We start from the raw sequence: 22,370 nt of genomic DNA, 5'->3' as shown, positions 1-22,370 counted from the left end.
GATGGCACCACCGTGCAGCCATCTATGGGCAACTTGTAATCTGACATATTATGTTTGTAGCGATTCGGTTCAATAATAAGTATTTCTGTCTTATTGGAGCATAAGAAAGTTATGTGCCATTCAGTCCCTAATATCACTAATGCAGTCTGTTAGCTTAGAAAACTGGTGGGTTTCGCTAGGATGCGACGAGATGTAAAGCTGGGTATCATCCACATAGCAGTGAAAACTTATGTTATGTTTCCTGATAATGTCTCCTAGAGGTAACATATATAACGAGAATAGGATAGGGTCTAGAACTGATCCCTGAGGTACGCCGTATTTAACGGGGGAGTGATATGACTCTTCCTCATTTACATAAACAAAGTGATATCGATTGGTTAGATACGATCTGAACCAGGCTAACGCCTGACCACTGATGCCAACATTGTTTTCTAGTCCATTGAGTAAGATTGTGTGATCTATTGTGTCAAAGGCTGCACTAAGGTCTAGTAATATAAGGATTGAGATTTCACCACGATCGGATGTTAATAGGAGGTAATTTGTAACTCTAAGCAGCGCTGTCTCTGTGCTATGGTGGGGCCTGAATCCTGATTGCAACTTTTCATATGTATTTTTATTTTCTACGAATGTGCGTAGCGGGCTTGCCACTACTTTTTCTAATATTTTAGAAAGAAAAGGTAGATTTGAGATTGGTCTAAAGTTATTAAGATCTCCCTGGTCAAGGTTTGTTTTTTTAATGAGCGGTCTAATAACTGCTAGTTTGAAAGCTGTTGGAACGTATCCTAATTAGGGCTGCACGTTTTTAAGTTTTGAATTAACCGTTAACCGACACCCTTAGCGGTTAATACTCGGTTAACCATATTATGCGCAAGGCAACCCAGAGATACAGACACACGAGAAAGGGGTAGTTATTCATTTTTAACACCTTTAATAATTGGTTGGACCACATTTAAAACAAAATTAATTTATAGAAATAAAACGCAGTGGTAAGGACAGAGCAGCTTAAGTATGTCACTGACTTTTGCGTTCGCGGGGATGGTAGGCTGGGCGAAGGTACTCGCAGGCTCCGCGGCCGCCTCTCTATGATGCCCGGGTGTTGGCTGGGTTTGCCGCGATAGTCGGTGAAACGGTGATTGCCGGTGCTTCAGCCTCTCACCGGTTAGATCACTTGCCCACCCCGACACCGTCTTTCACCGTCGTTTTGATATTTTCTTGTAATTAAATCATTTAGCTTCGTTAGAGAGAGAGCAAACACTTATAACTGAATGTGTCTGCTGCATGAATTCACAGCGGAGCTGAACGCAAGTCACGTCACAGAGCAGCAGGTGTCAGATTTCATTTATTTCTGTCAGAGTTTGCAAAGCGAGCTGAATGACCAGACGATAGCAGAAGCCGCGTGCTTACTCTTTTTTGTTATAATGCACATATATGATGTTTAATATAAGCGAGATAGTTTTGTTGTATTTTTTTATCAAGAAAAATAATAAACCCATCATTCAAGCAGCCCTTTTGGAGGAGCCGGTTGCACTGCTTGGAACTGGCGAGTTCTGTGAGAATTACCTGCGCACATTGACTCAAGCACTTAATTAAACCAGCTGTTTATTCATAAACACGCAAATTCATACGCGATTTAATGCAGCTTACGCAAGCGCTGCATTTAAACAATTGCGTAATTCAAAAGTGAAAGCAAAATGCGCATGTCTGCATGCATTAACCGGTGGGAAAATTCTGTCACCGCAGCAAGTATATAAGCCGCAGCAAGTATATAAGCACTGCATTGCAATACTTGCATTTTGCCCTGTCATTCTCGATTTTAAAGTGCTCCCACGCTGTGCTTTTCTTTGTCCGCTTCATATTAGAAAACTGCTACTACTTGTGGACATTACAAATGTCTGGGAGCGCTTTGGCGGTCTCTGGTGGTGCAAAAATGTATTTCAATTCAATGCACACCATTGATGCCATTTAACCGAGCAAAATGTTTCACTCGGTTAAACAATTTTTAACGGTTAATCGGTTAATCGGTTAACCATGGACACCCCTAATCCTAATTCTAGAGATGAGTTAAAGATATTAAGTACCGTGTCTGACACTACATGAAATACCTCTTTTAGTAATTTTGTGGGAACGGGGTCTAGTATACAGGACGATGATTTGGATGACGTTACTAGTTAGAGAGCTCTTCTATTGTAGTAGGATTAAATGACTCAATATGTTCGTTTGGTAATCTAGTGGAAAATGTACTATTGGGTAGAGTGGTGGCTGCTTGCGTAGTTTCTATGTTTTCCCTAATAAAATAATTTTGTTAGTAAAGAAGTTCATGAAGTCATCACTATTGTGTTGGAGTTTACTATTGGTTTCTGTTTGTTCTTTGTTTCTAGTCAGTTTTGCAACTGTGCTAAAGAGGAAACGAGTGTTGTTATGATTTTCTTTAATAAGCGTACTGAGATAGGTAGATCTGGCATTTTTAATAGCCTGTCTGTAGTGTTGAACACTTTCTTTCCATGCTGAACGCGATACCTCTAACTTTGTGCTTCGGTAGTTTCTTTCCATTTTTCTAGTTTCTTTTTTAAGGGCTGCAGTATGATGGTCATACCATGGAGCTGGCGGTTTTTCTTTGATTCTCTTTTTTCGAATGGGAGCAACGGCATCCAACGTGCTAGAGCAGACGTTGTTCAGGTTTTCTATTATAATATCTAGATCTTCACGGTTATCTGCTACATGTTTCATTTGAGACAGGTCTGGAAGAGTGCTAATAAAGCTATCTTTAGTGGTGGAAATTATTGTTCTGGCTAATCTGTAGCATGTTGTAGACTGAGCGGTCCTATCTAGAAGTATTGTGTATGACAGAAGGCAATGGTCTGAAACGGCATCGCTCTGGGGTGATATTTCGATGTCATTAATATTGAGTCTGAGTGACAGAATTAAGTCTAGTGTGTGATTACGAGTATGCGTGGGCCCTGACACGTTTTGTTTAATGCCGAGAGAATTTAGAACATCCATAAATGCACATCCTAATGCATCTTTTGGATTATCCACATGGATATTAAAATCACCAACGATAAGAGCTTTATCTACAGTGACTGTAAGCTCAGACAGGAAATCTGCTATTTCTTTAAGAAAATCTGTGTGGTGGCCCGGAGGCCTGTAGATGGTAGCTAAAATGAACGAAAGCTGTTTGTTGTTACGATCATTTATTTCCATATTTAACAGTATTATCTCAAACGAATTAAATTTTAGTTCGGATTTATGGTTTACATTAAATATTTTGTTGTATATTGTAGCTACACCTCCCCTCTCCCTTTTAAACGAGGTACGTGTTTATAATAATAGTCTTGTGGGGTGGATTCGTTTAAACTGATGTAATCGTCTGCTTTAAGCCAGGTCTCTGTTAAACAGAGTGCATCTAAGTTTTGGTCTGTAATTATTTCATTGATAAAAGGTTCTTTATTGGTAAGCGATCTAATGTTAAGAAGGCCGACTTTTAACATTTGAGTCTGGTGTCATTCGTGGCGACGTGAATAACAATATTAAGAATCTTACGTTTAGCATTAGCCAGCACTTTAAGTTTGGATCTAATGTCAGACGATCTTGCTCCCGGTATACATTCGACTATGGTGGCTGGTGCCTCAATGTTAACGTTCCTGAGTATAGAATCTCCAATAACCAGGGCACTTTTAACAGGCATCGAACCAAAAGTAGGGAAGATGGGTTCCGCCCGACGATGGGTTCCGCCCGGAAGACAAACTGCAAACACCGGAACTTCCGGTGTTCCCCCGAAGGCAAATCAAGCCGTATTGAGTACAGGTGCGGGCAATAAGCAAAGCGATCGCCGATAGGTCGTTGAAGAGGAGGAGCAGAGTATAAGAAGAGCTCTGAAAACACAAAAGGGGTGCTTTTTGTGTTCTTTGTTCTCTGCTGTGCAGGCCCGTGTGTGTGGTCAAAACCGATCCCTTAGGGAAGGAAACGGAAGCTTGATTGCGGTCCAAATAGGAGAAACAGAGGTTGGAGGTGACTGGGTGAAAGGAATACCGATGATCTACGCAACTGGGCTGAGTATAGAGGAATAGCAATGTTGACTTACGGATGTATTGACATGTGAGGGTGTTTTGAAGATCTCTCACCAGAGCTGACACCTATAAAGGCTGCTGACGCCGGAGGAGCTGGAATCAGAAAGGAAGACCGGCAGCGGGTTAGCAATGCAGTGTGAGTAACAGTTTGGAATATCGTACAAAATATTAAGAAGGTAGAGTTGCCTGACGTGTGTTGTGAGTGTGCCGAACAGTTACGGCCCCACGGTGGAGGGAAGCGTGGGCGAGCCGGGGAATAACATTGGAGCACAAGTAGGAAAACACGCCCTGTGAAACGGACCCCATTACATGTGAGTAATTCGAATTTATCGTACGGAGTAATGTTAAAGTGAGTCTATTTACCTAACCTATGTTGTGAGTTTTGACAATTCAAAGTTTGGCCCCACTGGTGAGAGAAGCGTGGGCGAGCTGAGAGAAGTGTACTAAGAGTATTTGGGAGGTCCGACGACGATATCCAAGAGCCTTTCCCTTTTGTGTTAAGAACAACGCCCAACCAATCACACGAGAGACCTGGGTTGAGCTGGCCAAGTCTCTTTTTCACGTGAAGTGTGTGCGTAATGCTGTGGGTGAGTCTTGGTCTTCATTTTGTGTGTTTACACTAAAGCTTGCAGTGTGGTGCTGTGCTCGTAGTGACAGAAGCTGCTCCCAGTCCAGCGAAGTCGTGGGGAGATACTAGCACGTTGAGGCCAGAACCACGCAAGGGAAGGCAACTAAATATAGGACCTCCTGTGTGCCAGCGATAGCCCTCGCCGATCCTGAGAGGGGGCAGTGGTGAAACGTACCTGCGTATCAGTGTAAGTAAGCGATTGGTGTTTACTGTTTGGACCAAGGGTCATTGTTGTGCATATTTGCATACACTAATCACCTGCGTGCGGAGCCTCTTCAAGAGTTCGTCCCAGCTCAGTACCCCTGGAACCGTATAGGAGGGGGGGAGCTAGGGAAGCATCCGGCTCCGTGCGCCTCGACCCGACGTCCCCACAACGCCCAAAGGGCCCCAGGTACACTGTGCACAGTTGTCGCCCTGAGAGTCCACTGCCCGGAGAAGCGTTGGGTGAGATAACCCTTGTGAATAACTTACCTCTGTGGTGTATAACTTACCTCTGCTTTCAGCACGACCCTGAAGAGGAACGAAAAGGCCCAGTTTGTGAATAACTTACCTCTGTGGTGTATAATTTACCTCTGCTTTCAGCACGACCCTGAAGAGGAAAGAAAAGTCCCAGTTTGTGAATAACTTACCTCTGTGGTGTATAACTTACCTCTGCTTTCAGCACGACCCTGAAGAGGAACGAAAAGTCCCAGTTTGTGAATAACTCACCTCTGTGGTGTATAACTTACCTCTGCTTTCAGCACGACCCTGAAAAGGAACGAAAAGTCCCAGTTTGTGAATAACTTACCTCTGTGGTGTATAACCTACCTCTGCTTTTAGCTTGACCCTGAAGAGGAACGAAAAGTCCCAGTTTGTGAATAACTTACCTCTGTGGTGTATAACTTACCTCTGCTTTCAGCACGACCCCGAAGAGGAACGAAAAGTCCCAGTTTGTGAATAACTTACCTCTGTGGTGTATAACTTGCCTCTGCTTTCAGCACGACCCCGAAGAGGAACGAAAAATCCCAGTTTGTGAATAACTTACCTCTGTGGTGTATAACTTACCTCTGCTCTCAGCACGACCCTGAGGAGAAACGATAAGTCCCAATCCTGTGAAATAACCTACCCTTGTAGTGTGTAATTTACCTCTACTTTCAGCACGACCCTGAGGGGCGACGATAAGTCCCAGCCTGATGAAGTAACTTACCTCCGTGGATTTAAGTAGACCTCCTCTCCTCCCCCCTCTCACCGACTCATTCTTGCCGTCTGGGAAGGGTCCAGCAGACTCTACCATGGCGACCCTAAGAGGCGAGAAAAGAGACGAAGTATCAGACACAGATTAAACATCGAAGGGTTGAGTGTACCCCCATCGACCCCTACAGTCGCTAGTGGCAGGTAACGGAAATTACTGGACCAAATCACTAATTGCATGTTCCTTGTTCTGCCTCCAGGAGAAGCGGAGGGCGCCACGGATTAAAGGAAGCCCCCTGGAAAGGAGTCCTACTCCCCGCTCCACGTAAAGTCCGGTCCTGGGGGCAAGAAGAGAGAGTTGTTTTAATTTGCCCTTTCCCCTTCCCCTTTAAATATTTAATAAAGTTGTATTTTAAAGTAGTATACTCTGTCTGTCTGGTCATTGGGGTGGCTTTGGGACCTCCTCGAGGTGGAAACTAGGAAGGGGCGTGACCCTTTAGCTATCTTGGGTCCGCTCCGACCTGTGACATATTGCTGAGTGGAGAAAATAGATATTACTACAAGAACATAATTTGGGCGCCGTATGTGACTATGCCACCTGAAAGTCACCCAGTTAGTCAGCCGCCTTGACTATGAAGTCAGAACCGAGCCATGTGTATTACGTTTAACACTAGGCGCACCCGAAAGTGTTTGTAACGTTAACATTAGTGGTCTTACTATGCTCAACTAGTGTTTGGATGCGCGCTTCTAGTTCTGCAACCTTCTTTGTCAGCCTTACTACTTCAATACACTTAGCACATGTAAAACCCTCTATGCTGACAGAAGAAGCTAAACTGTACATGTGGCAAGTAGTGCAGGTTACAATAACAAGCGGAGACTTACCGTTTTCATGCTGGGCGATGGCGTCTCCATTATGTTGGGCGATGGCGTCTCCATTTATCAGAAGGCACGGAGAACTCCAGGCTGTAACTCGGTTTGGCAAATCATTTTTCAGTAAGTAATTAACTTTCATCACTGACCTTTTAGTGGCATTAATTCGGTAAGGGAGTTGTTTAATAGGAATAGCATTACCAACATCAATGTCATGTTGTAATACTGTAGTTTGGGTGGGAATGTCACCAAAAAGGGATGACAAATTACAAATTATTTGTACAATGTCATGTCCCTGCGAATCTGACAAATGAGTGAAGTGTGATGGTAAATCTTTTAATATTTCAGAGTTGGAGAGTCGTGCACACTGCTGAGGACCTTTGCGTAACACAATGCCATCCTCATCTGTACCATTCACAAGAGCGAGAGAGTCAGCAGAAGAGACCGCAGCGACCGGGAGAACAACAGACTCACTCGCATTCTCTGTATCCCTTTCATTATATGCCTTTAACATGTTTACATGGCATACACAAGACTGGCGTTTTCGGTCAGGAGTACGAATGGCGTAGGTGGTTTCACAGATTTTTTTAAAATTAAAAATAAAATAAAAAGAATTAAAAAGGGCCAGCAAAGTGTGCCGATAATGCTGAACCAGGGATGGGTAGTAACACCAAAACTTTATCACCAATTTTAAATGAGCGGGGCACAGCGTTTTTATCAAAAAGATGTTTCATGCCCTTCTGTGCGTCAGCGAGAGATTTTTTGCGATAGCACAGGCAGAATGCAGCCACTCTTGGAATTTACAAACATATTATGTTGTGCTATCTGTCGTTTTTCTGTGCTTTTACTGCTTCTATTAATGTAAAGCTGCTTTGAAACAATTGAGTATTGTGAAAAGCGCTATATAAATAAAATTGAATTGAATTGAAATTGAATAACCAAGATGTTAGTTTTTGGACTTAACCCAATTTCCATCATGCTCTCTTTTAGTACTTTTAATGGTCCCCTAACCGTATGACCAAAGACAAGCTTCGCTGGACTAAAGCCGAGACTTTCTTGCACGGTTTCACGAGCAGCGAACAACACTAAGGAGATTCCCTTGTCCCAGTCTTTTTCCGTATCCAAGCAATACTTTCTTAACATAGACTTTAGAGTCTGATGAAACCGTTCCAGCGCATCCTGGCTTTCAGGATGGTACGCACTGGAAATTCGGTGAGTAATGTTTATTGACTTTAGTACTTGTGTAAATAAATTGGATAGGAAATTCGTACCCTGATCAGTCTGTAAAATTTTTGGCAAACCAAAAAAAAAGAATTTAATCAGCGCCTTAACAATGACAGGTGCAGTAATCTTACGCAGCGGAATTGCTTCAGGGCGAGTGGCACTACACATTCTTGTGAGCAAAAACTGGTTTCCCGATTTCGTTTTAGGCAAGGGACCCACGCAATCCACAATAATGTGCTCAAAGGGCTCCCCAATAATGGGAATGGGTGAGAGGGGAGCCGGCGGAATCACCTGATTCGGCTTTCCCACATACTGACAGGTATGACAAGAACAACAAAAATTTGCTACGTCCTTCTTTAAAGCAGGCCAAAAGAAATATCCGGTTGTATGTTTTCGTGATACCAAGATGACCAGACAATTCATGGTCATGAGCCAAACTTAATACATGGTGTCTGTAAGGAGTAGGGACAACAACCTGACACACAACATCCGTGTATTTAACAAGTGTATTTATATTCTTCTGTTTATCAAACCAGAGCGGTGATGATGTGGAGAGGCAGACCAGAGGGATACATGGCGAGACTGTCTCCTCATGTACGGGCAAAAGTTGTTCTCCTAAATGGCCCTGCAGTGCTTTTTGGACTGTTTATGCCCTCTATTTAGAGAAGACTTAATTCTGTATGTTCAGTTTGTATGATAAGTGACTGAAGTTAATAATTTTTATGTGACTGAAGTTAATAATTTTGTTAACAACACCAGCCTAAATTATTTGATAATTAAAAAAAGTTTATTAAAAATTCCCAAATAATAAATATTAATTGAAGTAATAAATACTTAAATTTTAATTGAGAGTCTTTGCTGTACGTTTTTTTAAGATTCAACTGATTAAAACATTTTTGTTGAATGAACTAAAAAGCTAGTTCAGCAAACATACTTTTTAATATTCGAGTCAAGTTTGGGCAGAGCCGATCCTGACCTCCCTGGGGCCCTAAGCAAAATTCTGCTAAGGGGCCCTCCTACCTAACCCATGAGCCATGGTACTGTACCTGACCCGGGCGTGAGCCATGACCTGTGAGCTTTGACACACATTCACACTTGACACTAGGGCTGGGCGATATGGAGTGAAAATTATCCGTGTGTCTCAATCAGCTCCCTTGTTCAGTAGTCAGGGCACTGATCAGGGAGTCGGCCATTTTAAGGGTTGTCTCAATCGCAAAATCCGTTCAGTGCACTGGAACGTTCGTTCCCTAAAAATTCCCACAATGCAACGCAAAAACCAGTGAGCATCGATGATCCCTATGTTCCCTAACCGGAAATCACGTGACCTTTTCTAAAGCTCGACAACCGAACATCACGTGATCCAACGCAATAAACTTTATGAAATGTTACAGAACTTTTATAAAGACAAACGTTTGTTTTAGTTGTAAATATAAACACACATTGCTACACAGTAAGGGACCACAATCTACTCAATATTTAAAAGAATAATATTTATTTAAAATTGTAAATATATTTATTACATTTAAAATGTAATTATATGCCTCCAATTTTATGCACAGATATGTAAGAGAATAATGACAGCATTTTTCACAATGTACTGCTTTTAAAATTAAGTCAGAAAGATGTTGGTTTTGCCGGTTGTTGATGAGTAACAGCTGTGAGTGATTACAACGCGCTTAAGCAGCCGTGACAGAAAAATAAGTGAACATCGTCCCAATGTGAAGTGAGCTAGGGTCCTTACCAGTGCCCGAACCTGTGTACACGATATACTGATTCACGACCTCGGGAGCTAGGGAACGAATTGAGACACGTGGTATATCTCGGTATATTTGGCTATATCTCGATAGGCGATATATATCTCATTGGCTTTGCGTGAAAAATACCCTCCCCCAAAAACTACTGCAAAACAAATATGTCAAAATCCACAAGGTCTATTTTTATTGAAGTGCAAAGAGGTAGTTCACGTAGGAACAAAGTGCTTCTGCAACATAAAAAAATTATATATATACAAAAATTATACTTTAACTATAAAATAAGAAAATACATATTGTCTTCTTTTTATTCAAAAATAAAACAACTCAAATTCAAATATTAAGTTTTTAGTAGACATTGACAAATATACACGCATATCTCAAAGAGCCGCTTCTGGGAAGTCCGCGGCTGTATAAGCGTTGACTAAAAAGGCCGCAATCAGGTCCGGTACTTCCGCACACGCATGCAGGGTAAAAAATAAGGTAACACTTTATTTTACGACCCGCAAAGTGCCGCGTGGTTGAGCCGAATTTGCAGCGTGCCTATTTGTAGCAACGGGGTGCCTCTACAGTACGTGCTTGTAGTTATAGGGGAACGGTGTTTTGAGTTTGGGGTAATAAGGGGGTAGGAATATATGGAAAATTATTCTCTTAGTATTTCATAACTACAGGGTACCTATTGTAATATTACGTGGTATGTATGACTTACGTCTATCGGTAATATGGTCTATGTGTAATATGTTTTTTTTTCATATTTGCTACTTACCTGATGAAGTGTTTTGTATAGCCTACAGTTGATGTCTACAAGCCACGTCGGCAAATAAAATATAACACACAATAAAAATAATAGCAACTTGTACCTCTTTGATCTGTATATGTATACATGAGTTACGAGGTAACTCTTATATTTGCGGGCTGTAAATTAAAGTGGGGCTTATTCCCCGATTGTTCTGTGTATGTACCAGGTAACTCTCATATTTGCGGGCTGTAAACTAAAGTGGTGCTTTGTTCACCTCTTGTTAATAAATGTTATAGGGTAAATACCATAAACATACAGAATATTGTTATTTTTATTTTAAAACAACTTATTTCAAAACATCTTTAAAACACTATAATTAAGCCAACACTTAATGTTTATTATCACATAACTTTTATTTAAAATAAAAAGTCATGACAATTTTTAATTGTTTTTGCGGCTTGGCTTCCTCTGTTCATGTTCTTGTCCACTCGGATGATGAGTTGATGTCGTCTCACAAATGCTGTTCTGCATCACATATAAAAAACATAAATGAAAGCCTTCAGTAAATGTTTCTTCACTGTGCCTTGACAGAAACAGAGTTTTCTGAGCCAGTTACGTTAATAACTTTAGGCTAACTTATGTGCTAGCTAACCTGCGTGAGTCATGCATTAACAAAACCAGTCACCTTATCCAGCATGCGGATCCTGCTAACATCACTCGCAGCCGTACTCCACAGTGTAGAACGTTTTTAAAACCTCTTAAAGAAATTTCACCTCAGGATCGCGTTCCAGCAAACCTCCTACAGACGGCCGCGCGCTCTACACCTGCGCAGTAGCCTACGCATGTAGTCGTCTTTTGCTTTAGCGGGAGCTGCTGTTGTTTCATTCTGGTTTGCCATTGCATAAATTATATTTGGCTAAAATACTTGTGTTTACAGTAAATAAATTTCAAAGCACCACTTCAAATATGTTCGCAAATGTAGGAGTTTCCTGGTAAATAGGGAATAAGTTGCTATTTTTATTGTATTTACCTTAAAAAAAAGATAACCACATTAAATCAGCTGGACTTTTGTTATTAAAAGCAAGTATAGGCTACTAAAATAAAAGTGATGTGCTGTTATATTTATTTGCCAATGTGGCTCGTAGACATTGACTGTATACAACATTCAGTAGTCAATATGAAAAATTCACAATAAAAAAAAAATAATAAAACATAATTTTCCCCATAGACTAAGTCATACATACCACGTAATATTACAATAGGTACCCTGTTGTTATAAAATACTTAGAGTATAAATAATTTATAATTCTTCATATTCTTACCCCCTTATTGCCCTAAACTTAAAATATTATTTCCTTATACCTACAAGTACGTACTGGTGAGGTACCCTGTTGTTACAAATAGGTACGCTGTAAATTTAATTACGCGGTACTTTGCGGGTCGTAAAATAAAGTGTTACCAAAAATAATTCTGCGAATGAGAGCACTAAGTAAAAGCAACCGAAAGTTTCTATCGGTCTCACATGCTGCTTGAACCCCAGAAGTAAAGAGACTTTTAGAAAGCTTGTCAATAAAATCCATATCAACACCAGCAATGACAAGGTAAGCTAACATTGCTATGGTTACAGTCCATATACATAATAAATTGCTAGGCTATTCCTATGCTAAATACAGTTTTATAACAAACAGCAACCAAAACCACAACGTAACATTAGTGTAGACTTAAACATAGTTATCTAAATATAATTTAATACATTTAAACATCACTGTTTAAAGTTTTTACCAGCCTTTGTATGGTAGCCTATATGCATTGTTTGGCAAAAAGCAGTGTTCCTCTGTTTGTCTGTTTTATTAAGCAATTATATGTTAGCCTACATGTAATCCTTATATTGTACTGAAATGAGCTGTAATTCCTTGATGCCTAATTCTCCAATAGCAATTTCTGATAAGTTGTGTCAACCCAGTGCATTATAGGTTTGTGCTGTGAATCTGAATTAAAAGTGAATTAAAGAAAAGAAATGAAATGAAATGAAAAGAGGTTGCGTGTCTTGCCATGTTATTAGGCTATAGGTTGCATTATAGTGGGCTCTAGCTCTATTGTGTTTGGTATGTGTACCATAATTTACCAGACTTTTACCAGATCATTTGTCTATGTTTATGATTCGGACAGTGATTGTTACTGTATTTTGCCATAAGTCTTCACTGTGCCTATTCAAAGCTCGAGGGCCAACACATAACTTCTAGATTTATAAGCAGCAACAAACTACATTTGAAAATTTTTGTAATGCCTAGTCATACTTCTGTTATTTTGATGAAAGTAACTCAAAAGTAACTCATTACAGTTCAGAGACAGTTATATTGTAATGTAACTAATTACTTTCAAATGACAATAATTGTTGATATATAATGTATAACACTTTGGAAGTAACTTGCCCAACACTGATGGTTACTACCATAAATCACACTCTTAATATTTATATTTTAAGTAGTGAAAACGTCTCGGGTTACGAATGTAACCATTGTTCCCCGAGAAGGGACGAGACGCTGCGTCGCCGAAGCTACGCTATGGGAACGCCCTCTGCGTGATTGCGTCTGAAGCACGTATGTCAAATCAGTCCAATGGTCAAGTGACACGTCATAGGCGGGTGACGTGGGAACCAGGAAGCTATAAAAAGAGCACCCAGCAAGCCAACTTCAGCTAGATTGTGCCGAAGCAAGGCGAGACAGGGATGCAGGGAGTATGGCAGGGAGATGCAGCGTCTCGTTCCCTTCTCGGGGAACAATGGTTACATTCGTAACCCGAGACGTTCCCCTTCGAGGGAACTCGAGCTGCGTCGCCGAAGCTACGCTATGGGAACGATGTACCAAAACACCATACTACCAAATGCCTGTCTGTGTGTAAAAACGCACACAGCTTAAGACATAAGCACCTGGGCTCCAGGCGTAGCACCAACATCTAACTCGTAAAACCGAACGAATGTGAGCGGAGAGGACCAGCCTGCCGCATCACAGACATCCTGCATTGAAGCCCCTAGCCACAAGGCCTTAGAGGCTGCCATACCCCGGGTAGAATGAGCCCTGATGGCGATAGGTGAAGGCCGTCCAGTGGTCTCATAAGCCAGAGAGATAGCCTCAACTATCCACTTACTGAGTGTCTGCTTGGTCGCCGGCAGGCCTTTCTTGGGCGAGCCAAAGCACACAAACAGTTGCTCAGACCTCCTCCACAAAGAAGATCTGTGAACATAGGCATCCAGTGCTCGCACTGGACACACCAAGTTAAGCTTTTCCTGATTCCTATCCCTAAATGGGGGAGGACAGAGGGCCTGAAGTACGACAGGTCGTGGCACATTAGTCGGTACCTTAGGCACATAGCTGGGCCTTGGGTACAAGAAAGCCTTAACCATCCCCGGTGCGAATTCAAGGCACGTAGGGGAAACCGACAGGGCCTGAAGGTCACCCACTCTCCTCAGAGAAGTGACTGCCAACAGAAGTACTGTCTTAAGTGCCACAAACTTGACTGGAACGGTCTCAATGGGCTCAAACGGAGCCAAGGACAGACCTTCCAGCACAACGGCCAGGTCCCAAGCTGGGACCCTGGGTCGGACTACAGGCCTCAGCCTCCGAGTGCCACGAAGGAAGCGAACCACCAGCGGGTCTCTCCCAAGGGATTGCCCGACCAAAGGAACATGGTAAGCCGAGATGGCCGCCACATACACCTTCAGTGTAGAAGGAGATAACCCTGCGGTGAACTTTTCCTGCAGAAACTCCAAGACTGTACCAATTGGGCAGTTCACAGGGTCATGCAGTTGTTTGCTGCACCAGGAAGTAAAGACTCTCCATTTAAAGGCATAAAGCTTCCTCGTGGAGGGAGCTCTGGAGTGAAGAATGGTCTCAGCAGCCTCAGCTGAGAGACCAGATTCTATGAGTCTGGACCCCTCAGTGGCCAGACCCACAGTTTCCATAACTCTGGGCGGGGGTGAAGAATCGAGCCACCCGCCAGAGAGAGGAGATCCCTCCTGACGGGTATTTCCCAAGGTGAGCCGTCGAGGAGGGACACCAGGTCCGAGAACCATATTCGGTTCGGCCAGAATGGGGCTACCAACAACAAGCGGACGTTGTTGCGACGAACCCTCCCCAGAACTCTCGGGAGCAGAGCGATCGGGGGAAAAGCGTACAGCCGTAGCCTCAGCCATGGCTGAACCATGGCATCCAGTCCCAGCGGTGCTGGATGTGTGAGAGAAAACCATAGCGGACAGTGTGTCGTCACTCTGGACGCAAACAGATCCACTTCCGCCTGGTAAAATCTCGTCCAGATGGACTCCACCACCTGAGGGGGGAGCCTCCACTCTCCGGGCCTCAGCCCCTGTCTCGACAGGACGTCTGCTCCCTGATTCAGACACCCGGGAATGTATACTGCTCTGAGGGACAGCAACTTCCCCTGTGTCCAAAGAAGGATATGCCGCGCCAATTTGTACAAAGGGCGTGAACGCAAACCCCCCTGGTGGTTGATGTACGCGACTACCGACGTGTTGTCTGTCCGGACTAACACGTGATGGCCCTGCAGGTGAGGGATGAAACATCTCAGGGCGTAGAAAACTGCCATCATCTCTAGGCAATTTATGTGCCAGCTGAGCTGTCTGGCCCCCCATAATCCATGAGCCAGATGGCTCCCCATAGTTGCTCCCCAGCCTGTGAGGGAAGCATCCGTTGTCAGTGTAACTCGACGGTACTGAGCCCCCAACATCAGTCCTTGGGAGAGAAACCATGTTCTCTTCCAAAGATCTAAGGCACGAAGACATCTGCGCGGGACCTTGATCAGACGGAACGGGTTGCCCCTCGGGGAAAACCCTTTGGTTTTGAGCCACCACTGTAGCGGTCTCATGTGAAGCAGCCCAAGGGGTATCACATTGGATGCTGCTGCCATGAGCCCCAACAACCTCTGAAATTGTTTTACAGTGTGTGACTGGCCTAACTTCACTCTGCCTACAGCCAAAAGAATGGATTCCACACGAGCAGGGGACAGATGTGCCTGCATTGTTGTTGAATCCCATATAACGCCAAGAAAAGCTGTCCTCTGTACTGGAGAGAGCATGCTTTTCTTTGCATTTAGCCTTAACCCCAGTTCTCTCATGTGGGTCAGCACAGCATCTCGATGCTGCGCTGCCATACTCTCTGATTGGGCTAAAATTAGCCAATCGTCTATGTAGTTTAAGACACGGATGCCCCGGAGTCGTAATGGAGCCAGCGCTGCATCCATGCACTTTGTAAATGTACGGGGTGACAGAGATAGACCGAAAGGGAGAACCCGATATTGGTAAGCCACGCCCCCGAAGGCGAACCTCAGGAATCTCCTGTGTTGCGGGAGGATAGATATGTGAAAATACGCGTCTTTTAGATCTATCGTCACAAACCAGTCCTCGGATCTGATTTGTGTGACGATCTGCTTTATAGTTAACATCTTGAACTTTAGTTTTGCAACAGACCGGTTCAGATGACGTAGATCTAAAATCGGACGTAACCCCCCGTCTTTCTTTGGAACTATGAAATAGCGGCTGTAAAACCCTGACTCCCTGTTGTGAGGAGGAACACATTCTATGGCTTCCTTGCACAAGAGAGTTTCTACTTCTTGTTCCATTGTTAGAGTCTGCCCAGCACCCACTATGGTAGATAACACGCCGTTGAATTGGGGTGGCTGGTTGCAAAACTGAATTTTGTAGCCCTTTTCTATTATTTGCAGAACCCACTGAGACACGTTTGGCAGGAGTTTCCACGCTGCCAAATTTTCTATAAGGGGGACCAGCCTCTCGAGACTGGCTTTTTGTGTACTGCTTAAACTTTTCCCGGTGCCCTGAACCAAACTGGCAGGGTTCAACCTGGGTGATATTAATGCCTCCCTCCTCGGAGAGAGGTGTTGCGTGCCTCGGGCACGAGGCACACAAGAATATGAAGCCGCTGTGCCCCGAAACACACACTGCGGCGGGGTTAACACACTGGCATCCCGAGGGCATCGAGGAGAGACGGGCACCGTGTTGTGAGGTGACTGCCGGCTCTCCCCGATTGGGGGCTGCCCTCGGAAATATGACACTACGTCCCTCAGGACTTCTTTTTAGCCGACGCCTTCCTCGCCATAATAACAGCCCTCAGGTCTGTTTTCTGCTTGGATGATGTCTGAGCGCGACCGCCCAAACCCCAGTTTTTTTGAGGGGGACCACGAGTGGCAACACTATGCTTTTGCGATGCTCTATATGATGTCGATGGCTGCTCCCGCCCAGCAGCCCTATAATCAAGAGCACGGCGGGGGAGATAGCGTTCGAACGCCGCCGACTGCTTACGAGCCTCCGCAAATCTCTCGACGACAGTATTAACGGCATCGCCGAAGAGACCGGAGGGCGCAACGGGCGCGTCTAAGAAAAAAGCCCTATCTGAGGTTTTAAGCTCGGACAGATTAAGCCATAAATGGCGTTCCGTGGCTACGAGAGCTCCCATCGATCTACCCACGGCTTTCGCAGTTTCTTTAATCGCCCTGAGTGACACATCAGTGAGTCGACGAAGCTCTTTAAATACATCAGACGTACCCCCTGCCTCGGTATCTAAATCTTTAAGCAGTTCTGCTTGGTACGCCTGTAAGACAGCTAGGGTATGCAGTGAAGCCCCAGCCTGCCCTGCAGACGTATAAGCTTTACCCACTAAAGATGAGGTTAACCTAACCGGTTTCGTGGGAAGCGAAGGCGATTTTAATGATGACGCCGCAGCGGGGGAGAGATAGCTCGCAAGCGTCTGCTCCACCCGGGGCATCGTTAAATATCCGTGCTCACCCATCCCCACAATGTTGGAATACATGGTGGCGTGAGGGGTATGAACACGGGCTGAATACGGGGCTTTCCATGATCTCGACAGCTCGCAATCCAGGTAACACTTTGGAGACAGAAATTGAGTGAACGTAAAATTTCTGTGGAACTAGTTACTAAAAAGTAATTCATTGAGCCAACATTTTTTACAGTGTAGTCTGCCTGCTCTGCTACACACTGTATTTAGAGTGTATTTAAAAATCGCTCTTTGCACATATCCATTTTTTATAGATGGACATATATTTTTTTTAAGATGTCAGCAAAAGGTGAGAAAGTATATAGCCTAGTTACTAAGTATATAGGCAGCTCATGTTTTGCTTATATGTATTTCACTAAAAATTCACCTCAGAAATACATTGAAAGAAATTATGAAAAGTGAATTCCTAATCTCTTGCATAACAATATGCTTATGTGTGATAATTGTCAGTGCAAAGAGGGAGAGATCGCTTTCATAAGCAGGTGGGAATTTGTTCTGCTAGTGAAGTCAAAATTGTTTTTCTTTCTTATGTAGTTTCATTACTGGATAACAGCATAACGTATTTTGCCAATTTTTGGATAAGAGAAGTTAAAGTGTCATTGTCAAAATTTGTTATGTTACAGTTTTAAAATGATAATACAGAGAACACTTAGATTAACATTTTTTTTGATAAAGCTGCTGTAAATGGAGAAAAAATATCAGCTGGGGACCATGCTTTGGAACACCTAGATTTGGGCTAAGTCCCCAAAGTCTACAATGTCTGGCTCCGTCCCTGGTCATTGCTAACCCTTGTGAGAGCAGCTACACTTTTTCACTGTTTTTAAAACAATAATAATAAATATCTATTGTATTCAACACCTTTCACACACACAGCTTGCAGAAAAGACATTTTAGCACATACTGTTGCATGCTATATTGTTGCACATTTGACTTTGGTAAATGTTATTTTTTTTTAAAAGGCACAGTAAAATAAAATCAGTCATTCTACCAAATGTGTTTTTAACACAAGGTGCAGCACATCCCACTTCCTTTATTTAGTCAAAGGTCACGTTATTTATTTATTTTTTTGCGTTATTTTCTGTTAGAGCCTGTAACAATTTTGCATTGGATGGTGCATATCCCTGCATACGCTGTATACCTTTTTCCTTTCCTTGGTTTATTATTTTTCCTTTTTTATGTATACTGTAGATACAGAAGATAACATACATCATTAATTGTCATCATTGACAATATACAATATGCAGATCTTTTCAAAACATTGTCCTCTGAATTTACAAATTAAAAGCTATTGTAGCCATTATTTTATTTGTCTACTCATACAGTTTTTATGGCTGCTCTTAAGTAACAGTGGGGTGCACTCAAAAGGTGTGTGGGTGTGTTTTACATATCGTCATGTGTGTAAGCATGTGATGAGAGGCATGTGGCTGCCATGGCAACGGGTGCTGTGTATGGAGAATAGCAGCCAGTAACAAGCAGCCAGAGAAAGATCTGTCCTTCCTCCTTCATTCCACTTCCACTTTTCTGATCTACAATCTGATCATCTCTACAGACCAGATTTCACACTTTTATAACACTTATATCACTTGGAGAAACTCACACATCCAGGATGGCAACCATCACCTGCACACGCTTTACGGAGGAATACCAGCTGTTTGAGGAACTAGGAAAGTAAGTTGAAACAGCTTATTTCTCAATAATTTTTGAACATCCATTTTGAGATGCCAAATTTACCATATTATTAGATTCAGGTTCATTACTTTTGACATTTAGTTGATTTCTGCAGAGCTTCAATATATCAGTAGCAAAATATCAGTGTGTTGTATACTATAAAGTCAGTTGTCAGAATGTAAGGAATTGCTTACTTAATTTTTTTTAAAGTAGACATTGGTTGACAAGTTTATTGCAAAATCTTAAGACAATATGGATGCACTGATAGAATATTTCTTTGACCTTATGCTTATACTGGGAATAAACATGTAGGTGGTAACAAACTGATTTGGTTAAGCTATATGGACTATATGGACTACTCAATTTTAAAGTTCACCACAGTCTGACTGTACACAACAAAGATTTTATGAATACATGCTTTTTATCTTTGAGATATAAGAGAATTTGACAGAGCATTACACAAAACGAATCCTTCGTTTACATTTATATATTTTGCATTGCAGTATTTAAAAGAAATGCAATGCAATAAAATGATCAAGAGTACATCTCATAAATCTATAATTTGGATGATGGTTATATAGAATTTATACAGTAACCACTAAAGTGCTAGTCACAGTGTTCCAAAATATTTAAGTAGATTTGGAAAAAAGATCACCCATCCACCCACTCTATACTACAACATTCTTTTCTGAGTGATCACACTGTATACTTGTTTGCTTGATTTGAGAGCATGTAACACCTCCACAGAGATGGGTCTCTAACTCCATCTGGCCTTGTGTATACAGCTGTACTCCCACATACACCCTCATACTGCACACATACTTTTCTGCATGTGGGCAGTCAAACCGCTTACATAACTGCATTTGTGGGTGGCAATTCAATATGAGATTGGGAAATTGCATAATTCAGTATATTAAAACTGGTTTTGTTTTCTTAGAGGTTATATTTGCAATGACATATTGTACTACAATTTTCTAAATATATAGACAAATTTCATTTATTTTCCTCTGATTATTAGGGGGGCCTTTTCTGTGGTGCGGAGATGTGTGAAGGTTCTCTCTGGGCAAGAGTATGCTGCCAAGATCATCAATACAAAAAAGCTGTCTACTAGGGGTAGGTACTGTGGATATCTTGGTCCAATATATAGTTTAAACAGGGTAATGTCTTTTCATAGCTAAAGCTTATCAACCATTACACAGAGCTAATTTTACTGTGTAAAATGTATGTACACAATGTTAGCTTTAGATCCTTAAATTCTTATCTGGCTGTCAAATTATCCATGCACACTGTCTCCCCTCGTATTTTGGAAACTGAAACATTTTTATTTTCCACAAGGTATTTGTTCCAGATGTCAGTTTAATCATTAGCCAAACCAATAAACAAGTACAGACTAAAATTTACCTTCGGGCCAGGCACATAACCACGGCAACGCACATGCATCCCAGGCATGAAAATGGGTCATGGGTGAAAAAGGTGAATAGGGTACTCGAGGAGGGATGTGGCCTCTGATGGGGCAGGGAGGTGAGGGACTACACCAGATGGTATAGATGGTGTAGATCCGAAGAGTTTTTGTGTGTGTGTGTGTGTGTGTGTGTATGTTGGGGGGGGTCGGTCCGTCAGTCAGTCAGAAATTGTAAGATCATAGACTAAAGTGAGACCATTTTTCAAGCTGATGCCACGCGTCTCTATCATCCTCCCGTCTTTTGGACCAATCAGCATTCAAAAGCAATATAAGGTCATCCTCTTATTTTTCATGTACTACTTTTCGTGATAACTTTTTCAGCAATTCTGAAGTTTGTTTCTAATGATGTTATGCTTTTAAATTGACTTGGTACTAGTTGCTAAAGTTTGCCAAATTAAGTGTAGTCTGTTAGCGTAACAAAGGGTGCTGCTTACGCAAAGCGAGAGAGGAAGTGGGAAGGTGAAGTGTGACATGACCAGAATTCAAAATAAAAAGACTGGAAACAAGAACATGATATCAAAATAAATGACCTTACAACCAAACACAAGACAAAACCCCTTACATAACCCCCCCCCCCTCTAAAGGTTGACTCCTGGAGCCCATAAAACAGAACACAAGACAAAAAACATAAATACAAAGAGTCCATGGATGGGTGGACCACGGTCATGGGGCCAGGACAGACCATGATTACAGGGCAGCAGAAGACCATAATCGGGAGGCAGATGTGGACCTGGATCGTGAAGCAGACGAGGACATGGATCGTGAGACAGCAGCAGACCTGGATCATGAGGCAGCAGCGGACCTGGATCATCGTGAGGCAGCAGCGGGCCAGGATCGTGAGGCAGACATGGATGATTAGACACCTCGGCCACGTCCTCGGGGTCCTCTGCCTCCTCCATGCGGTACTACCCCCCCAAAAAATACTTAGGGGAGCTTCAGCCAACACACTGGAAACCAGGGTGGTGCTGGTGGCGCTCTAGACCTGCAGATAGTGACAGCAGAGAGAGAGAGAGGCTGGCATAGCCAGGTTAGCAGACAACAGGTATATAAATGTAATTCATTCAGTGAGTTCATTAATGTCCATCTTGAGCAAAGCAGAGAGTTTAGGGTTGGCTATCTTGAAACAGGCAGAGAGTTCAGTGTTGGTTATTTTGGGCAGGATAGAGAGTCTAGAGTTGGTCATTTTTAACAGGGCAAAGAGTTCTGAGTCGGACATCTTAGGCAAGGCAAGGAATCTATAGGAGTCATGCACGGCCATTTTGGAAAGGGCAGAGAGTCTATGGAGCTTAGGAGTGACCATCTTAGCTGACATACAGGGCACAGGGAAATCAGGAGTAACCATCTCGGCCTCTAAATGAAACTCAGGGAACTTAGAAACGGGCCTTATGTTCATTACAGGAAATTCAGGAAACTTGGGATAATAAGCTCAGGGGACTCAGAATCGGACCTTCCAACAGAAACAAGAAGTGTAGGTGACTCGGGTGAACCAGGCGACTTAGGTAAAACAGGTGAACCAGGTGATTCAGACGATTCACTTTGACAGAATGTGCAGGAGACTCAGGTTCTAACCGTGACAGGAGGTGTACCAGATGATTCAGATTTATGGGCTGTTTCTTCACATGAAACAGAAGAGTAGAAAACAGACCACGCACACCACAGGCCCTGGCAAATACAGGAAGCACATAATTCAAAAGACATACCTCCATTGCCATAGGGACCATGGACCAGGACATAACTGGACTAAGGCTGGTACACACCAAAAGATTTTTTACATCTTATAAGATTTTAAAAATGTGATAGACCACAAACATGAGGATAAAAATCCTAGATTTAACCGTTTTGCTCCTATAGTGTGTGGTGTGCCATTATGTGTCGAAGACAGCACACTACAAACAAACTGATTTTTAACCAGAGTCTGGACTGTGAACACAGGAAGTCCCACAAAATCTTGCGAGACTTCAAAAAAG

The 22,370-nt window shown here is 42.7% G+C and overlaps 1 protein-coding gene and 1 long non-coding RNA gene across 8 annotated transcripts in view; one reads left to right on the top strand and one right to left on the bottom strand.

Annotated features, from left to right (window-relative positions):
- Positions 1–10,192: 10,192 nt before the first annotated feature.
- On the bottom strand, positions 10,193–11,654 carry LOC141366195 (uncharacterized). The gene is made up of 2 exons (XR_012371294.1): positions 11,135–11,654; positions 10,193–10,974 (listed from the first exon to the last, which is right to left on the bottom strand). It is a non-coding gene; the product is annotated as an uncharacterized lncRNA (long non-coding RNA).
- A 7,060-nt stretch (positions 11,655–18,714) lies between these two features.
- The window catches only part of camk2a (calcium/calmodulin-dependent protein kinase II alpha), a 496,915-nt gene continuing 493,259 nt past the window's right edge, over positions 18,715–22,370 (top strand). For 3 of the 7 annotated variants that reach the window (XM_073871009.1, XM_055180348.2, XM_073871007.1), the window contains exons 1-2: positions 18,716–18,941; positions 19,960–20,054. In XM_073871009.1, coding sequence (XP_073727110.1) covers positions 18,880–18,941; positions 19,960–20,054 — 157 coding nt within the window. In that variant the 5' untranslated portion in view covers positions 18,716–18,879. Of the gene's footprint in view, positions 18,942–19,959; positions 20,055–22,370 lie in introns of all 7 variants that reach the window. The other 4 variants (XM_073871008.1, XM_073871010.1, XM_073871006.1 and 1 more) reach the window with 3 other exon arrangements.

This window comes from Misgurnus anguillicaudatus, chromosome 9 (genome assembly GCF_027580225.2).
Source record: "Misgurnus anguillicaudatus chromosome 9, ASM2758022v2, whole genome shotgun sequence".
Taxonomy (NCBI): Eukaryota; Metazoa; Chordata; class Actinopteri; order Cypriniformes; family Cobitidae; genus Misgurnus; species Misgurnus anguillicaudatus.
Note: the sequence above shows the minus strand (reverse complement) of the source record. Positions and strands in the feature narration are given on the sequence as shown.